We start from the raw sequence: 6363 nt of genomic DNA on the forward strand, positions 1-6363 counted from the left end.
TTTACTGCGCCGGGGGGCTTGGTGCATTTTCGAAGTGGTCTGATTAACAATCATTTCTATTTTAGAGTTTATTTATTCTCCATCTGCTGTCGATATTCTCAAACTTACTGTCAGTTATCTCAGAGACCTGCACCCTCCTGAGATCAAATTTATTCTGTCTTTAAATATATTTCCCGAGTAATTAGATTTTACAACTCGGACTTAATGTTTTTCCCATCTCCTTCTTACGCTTGCTTTCTCAAACGGACAAAAATTAAATTAACTAAACTGCATAATGCTAATTTCTACTCAAAACTCCGAGTCCTACTTTGTGTCTCTCTGGCAGTGAGCTGTGTTTGGCACAGCAGCCCCTGTTACCAGTGCACGGGTTCATAACTTTAGTGCATAAAATATTTACCAGGACTGGGACTCATAAACACATCTTCAGTGGGACGCCATGATTTCACGCTATATCACAAACATTTTAAGGCATCAGATGCACCGCCTGTCATGGACTGTCATTTTTGGCGTGTTAATAATATATCTTGGTTTCTTCGGCAGACATACTTTGGCACTCATGGCACATAAATAGGTAAATAACGTGGATAAAGGTAAATAACGCCGCTGTCGTCACAGCTGACAGCAAAAACAATCTTCATAACTATGATATATCTTTTTTCTATTTTTTTTTGGTTTGTTTTTTGTTTATTTCATATACTGCTAAAAAAGAGTCTGTCTCCATATGTTTTATTCAAATATAGGCCCATGTCACACTACAAACAAATCACTTTGCTCATAGCGCTCTTCTTATCGTCCTAATTAAGAGCTGTCTAATTAAATTACAGCCCTGAGTTACCCAATCGCAGTACTTGTTTCATTAGCAAAGCAGCGAGAGTGATGGAAAGAAAATCCTTCCTGATTGCAGGATGGTGTCAATTGGCTAATTTGCTGCCTTCCGTAACTCAAGTCATCTTAAGGCGTTTCGTAGTGTTAGATTAGGAAAGGCGTGTGCAAAAGCTTGTGATATAGGTTGAGCTAATAGTAGCTTCCTATTGAGCTATGCAGGTCGAGAATTGCATCTCGCCGGCGAGTGATCTCTCCAAGAAATTTATGAATGTGGGCAGTGGCTTTTCGAGCTCCAATGGATCAGAGCTTTCGTTGCAGGACCATCCTATTATATCTGCAAGTGACAACCTGGAGAGAAGTTCACCTCTGAAAAAAAACTCCAGGGAGATGACGAATCAGTCAGAGGCAGACAATTTTCCCGACTCCAAGGACGCATCAGGGGACGTCCAGAGGGGCAAACTCTCTCCTGATCTTCACGGAGTCTCTGACATCCGTCATAATTTCGATGGATCTGCAGGAGAAAGGTGCATCTTTTCTCCATCTACCCAGCCGCAGTCAGTCTCAGCAGCTCCCAGTGCCATGTTCCCTTACCCGAGCCAGCATGGACCAGCGCACCCGGCTTTTTCTATTGGAAGTCCCAGCCGATACATGGCACATCATCCGGTCATAACCAATGGAGCTTACAACAGCCTTTTAACCAACACTTCTCCTCAAGGCTACCCGACAGCGGGTTACCCTTACGCGCAACAGTATGGACACACATACCAAGGAGGTGCTTTTTACCAGTTCTCCTCAGCGCAAGCAGGACTGGTTCCGGGGAAAGCGCAGGTGTATCTGTGCAACAGGGCCCTGTGGCTGAAGTTTCACAGACACCAAACAGAGATGATCATCACAAAGCAAGGACGGTAAGTACGCGCACTCGCTTTTTTTTTTTTTTTTAGAGGCATGCAACAATATTCGATAATTGTTTGCGTTACTGGAACATTTTTAGATCGAAGTTTAAATGGGCGCGTATTAAGATCATTTAAGATTATTTCCCTGAAAAAACTAAAAAATAATAAAAGCGATAATGAACTTTGTATAACACCAAGGCAAGCTCATTAATAACAAACAAAGAAATAAAACAAAAACTAAATAAAGACGCAAAATGAAAAACTAGAAAAAAATAGAGACATTTTCTAAGCCTGTGTTTCTTTTTTCCCCGCAGACGAATGTTTCCATTTTTAAGCTTCAACATTTCTGGCCTTGACCCAACTGCCCACTACAATATATTTGTGGATGTAATACTCGCCGATCCAAATCACTGGCGATTTCAAGGAGGAAAGTGGGTGCCTTGTGGAAAAGCAGACACGAATGTCATAGGTATCACATCTGCGCTTTGTAACGATTACATTTACTCGACAGTTTGATTTTGAGAACATGGTAAAAAAAAAAGTGTTTTGTTTTTATACCTATAACTAAAATATGTGGTAAAAATTGTGAATGAAAATTTGTGAGGAATTTGTTTCTAAATAGTGATATATATTTTTACTTCTTTTCTTTGCCTATTTTTTCTTCTTCTTTTCAATAGGCAATAGAGTTTACATGCACCCGGATTCGCCAAATACCGGTGCGCACTGGATGCGTCAAGAAATATCATTTGGAAAGCTAAAGCTCACAAACAACAAAGGTGCCTCCAACAACACGGGGCAGGTAACAATGTGATAAGAAATGTCTGAATGATATAAATATATATTTATATGTAATACGAGCTGGAAACTGAAATGTTTATTTTTTCCTTTTTATTCATCTCCTGATTATTATTTTTAGATGTGTCGTATTGCTTTCTCTGTGTCATTTAATTCGAAACAATAGTCGCGTGTGTCATTATAATAAACACGAAATATGAATACACAATTGTGCTAAATTAGTTTATTTTTCTTCTCAAATCATCTTTCCAAACTTTGAAATTCAAAGTCTGACAAACGTCTTTAATTGGATCTCCAGATGGTGGTTCTTCAGTCTCTCCACAAGTACCAGCCCAGGCTCCATGTGGTGGAAGTAAACGAGGATGGGACAGAAGACACCAACCAGCCAGGAAGAGTCCAGACTTTCACCTTCTCAGAAACGCAATTCATCGCTGTCACAGCTTACCAGAATACCGATGTAAGACCACTTAATATCTGACACAACACTGGAAATGTCACCAGACACCAATAGCACAGCAGCATTTATACTTTGAACATTAGCCTGTTGAAAGACGATTCAAAATATCGGGAATTCTACAATATATATATATATATACTTAAAAAACAAAGCAGAACAATAAAGTTTTAATACGAATACAATTTTTTAACCTAAATCTTAAAGCAAGACGCACACTGGGATTAATCATTTCCTGTTGACAAACACATTTTCGCGTAAAAACAAAGAACAAAATTAAACGAATTGTTAATATTATTTGCATTTATGCTGCACTGCGCTAAACGTCTGGAACACACCTTATGGATCCTTCTATGCATTTTCCCCCACAGATTACGCAACTGAAAATTGACCACAATCCGTTCGCTAAAGGATTTCGGGACAACTATGACACGTAAGATCGTCTCTCTTTTTCCTTCCTTCAAAATATTTTCTTTGTATTTGGTTGTAATTTATGTGTGTGTGTGTGTGTGTGTGTGTGTGTGTGTGTGTGTGTGTGTGTGTATCTTTTTATGCTTCTGTAGTTTTAATTAGAAACTATAATAGCCACTTAGCTTGGGTTTTTTTCTTTGCAAAAATTTAATTTATGTATTGATAAATCTGTTGAAAATTCGTTGTATTGCTTTTGAAGTTGGAAGGAGTTCGCATGATAAATAAAATATGTACTTTTACAGGGAAAATTAATTGAACATTGGATTAATAATAACATTTCTGACTGCAAATGAAGCAATGCGCTTTTCTTTTATCATAACACACACCATAACACACACATATGCACTTGTTTGCGTGTAATAAATGTGCGCAATTGCGTCCAGAGCTCGTAACTGTACCGATTCACTGTATGTATGACAAGGTTCCTCCTTTATTTGATTCGAGCTTGTTTTTCATTGTAAATGAAAGGCGTACTAATGAGTGACGAGAAAATGAAAATCATACTCGAAACAAGGAAATAACTACACGATAACTGAGAAAGCAAGTCGGATCTATTTGACGACGTTTTCTTCGTACTGTGTAAGGCACCCGGCGTATTTCGAGCTTGGATCTAGACTGGGATGGTTTTGCAGATGTTTTCGAACCCTGCAGTTATCTCACCTTCAGAAAGAATAGTAATGGAAAACAAACTTTCCTCATGTCTACTAAACTGCTACATTACTGAAACAGAGAGGCCCCGTTGACCTTAATTTGTTTAATGTTCTGAGAACAGACTACAACACACTGTTTAGTTTCTGAATTGCTTCTCTGTTTTTCTCTCCATCTTTTCAGTGTCTACACAGGCTGCGACATTGACCGCCTAACTCCATCACCGGGTGACTCTCCGCGTTCACAGATCGTGCCGGGTGCGAGATATGCCATGCCTAGCTCTTTCCTGCAGGACCAATTTGTCAGCACTTATGCCAAATCTCGCTTTCACCCTGGCGTGGGGACTGGGCCTGGCACGGAGCGCAGCGTCCCACTCGGCAACAGCTTGCTATCCCCGCAGCAAACCGAGGAGCCCAGTGTTGCCACCCCCCCGCAGCGATGGTTTGTCACCCCTGCCAACAACCGACTGGACTTTGCTGCCTCGGCATACGACGCCGCTGATTTTGCCGGTAACGCGGCCACCTTACTGTCCTACGCAGCGGCCGGAGTGAAGGCTCTTCCCCTGCCGACTGCAGGCTGCTCCAATCGGCCTCTTGGCTATTACGCAGACCCGTCTGGCTGGGGAGGACGCACGCCGCCGCAGTATTGTGGTGTAAATAGTAAATCCAGCTCGGTCTTTTCCTGCTGGCCTACTAACACCATCGGTGGCAGAACAGGCACTAGCTACCTGTCCGAGGAGGGAGACTCCATCACCACAGAGAGATCACCCATCGGCGGCTCGGAGGAGACCAAACCTAAAGACATGACGTCTGAGTCGAGCTGGATTGAGACGCCGTCCTCCATCAAATCCATCGATTCGAGCGATTCTGGTATCTTTGAACAGGCCAAGCGGAGAAGGATCTCACCTTCTGCAACACCGGTTTCAGAGACAGTGTCCCCGTTAAAGTCTGAGCTGCTGACACCGAGAGAGTGTGAGAAAAACTGCACAAAGGACATTGGTTATTACAGTTTCTATCCTCACAGTTAAAACGAAGCAAAGCCAATCTATCTATCTATCTATCTATCTATCTATCTATCTATCTATCTATCTATCTATCTATCTATCTATCTATCTATCTATCTATCTATCTATCTATCTATCTATCTATCTATCTATCTATCTATCTATCTATCTATCTATCTATCTATCTATCTATCTATCTATCTATCTATCTATCTATCTATCTATCTATCCACAGGTTAATCAATAAAAAGTATAAAAGGACTGACATTCACAGTTAATGGCCAAAGTGTAAATTCTTCAACTACAGTTTTGCCATAATTCTGGCGCCTTGTTTCCACACTGTTACGTCAGAAAACACTGTAATTATGAATATAATGTACATAATACTGAACATTTTGGTGATAGTGACTGAATGTACACAGAACAGATAAATGATTCAAAAGTAGTTGTTTAAAAAAAAAAGGAAAGCAGAGCCTCTTCTGTTAAGTAGCCTACACTGTTAGAATTAAAGATATTGAGCATCTGTACATAAATAATGTTCTTGTGTAGCATATACTGGCACAATAATCCCTGTCAGTGACAAAAAATGTGTATTTTGTACTTTATCAAAGCAGTAGGCTACCAGAGGTTTAAATGACGTTACCGATCACTGCTACATTCATAATACATGTGGTGAAAGAAATTATAAATGTTGATAATGTAGACTTAGGGTCTTTTATTTACGTATGTTTTATTTGTACTTAATTTAACCGGTCATTTTTTTTCGTAGCCTCCATGCTATGCTGTTGTGAAATTCTTCGTATCTGCTGTAATGTGACTGAAACGTAATAAATGATGATATCATCAAGTCATGTTTTATTTGATCACATCCAGTTCAAACAGAATGCGTTTGAAACATACGAAAGGGTTTATTATAATCTGCTATTTTCCACAAAGGCGTCATGTGGATCATCTTTCCAGAATTTCAAAGCGCAGTGCACCGTGAAGTATCTCGTCGCTGAGAGGGCTTCAAACAGTCAAGGCAGTTCTCGAATATTTAAATCCCACTGTGATCAGCCAGAACCAGACCAGAACACCTCCAATTACATCAGGCTTTAGGTAGGCAGTCCTTTCCCTCATCGGCATTCCCTCCCCACGATGGAAGCCACAGGAAGCTTCCAAAGATATTTATTTTCAGATGGACATCGTGTCCTCTTCTGGATCCATTGATCGGCTCGGGATATGATGAGACTTTCACGGCACAAACTTTACAGCCAAGTAAAATTATAAAAAAA

General features: G+C 40.3%; 1 protein-coding gene across 1 annotated transcript; it reads left to right on the forward strand.

The window, feature by feature from the left end:
• The first annotated feature begins 830 nt into the window (after nucleotides 1–830).
• On the forward strand, nucleotides 831–5226 carry tbr1b (T-box brain transcription factor 1b). The gene is made up of 6 exons (XM_082509248.1): nucleotides 831–1730; nucleotides 2033–2187; nucleotides 2396–2517; nucleotides 2812–2970; nucleotides 3339–3400; nucleotides 4270–5226. The coding sequence occupies exons 1-6, from the start codon at nucleotides 1039–1041 to the stop codon at nucleotides 5111–5113; spliced, it is 2034 nt and encodes a 677-aa protein (XP_082365374.1). The 5' UTR covers nucleotides 831–1038; the 3' UTR covers nucleotides 5114–5226.
• The last annotated feature ends 1137 nt before the right edge of the window (nucleotides 5227–6363 follow it).

The sequence above is a fragment of the Aulonocara stuartgranti genome (assembly GCF_965226115.1).
Source record: "Aulonocara stuartgranti genome assembly, chromosome: 16".
Lineage (NCBI taxonomy): Eukaryota > Metazoa > Chordata > Actinopteri > Cichliformes > Cichlidae > Aulonocara > Aulonocara stuartgranti.

Excerpts from the sequence above, each read along its gene's own strand:
- tbr1b (XM_082509248.1), top strand. The coding sequence starts at position 1,039 with ATGCAGGTCGAGAATTGCATCTCGCCGGCGAGTGATCTCTCCAAGAAA. Across the intron at positions 2,518-2,811 it reads CCTCCAACAACACGGGGCAG|ATGGTGGTTCTTCAGTCTCT; the intron begins GTAACAATGTGA and ends TTGGATCTCCAG. Across the intron at positions 2,971-3,338 it reads CAGCTTACCAGAATACCGAT|ATTACGCAACTGAAAATTGA; the intron begins GTAAGACCACTT and ends TTTCCCCCACAG.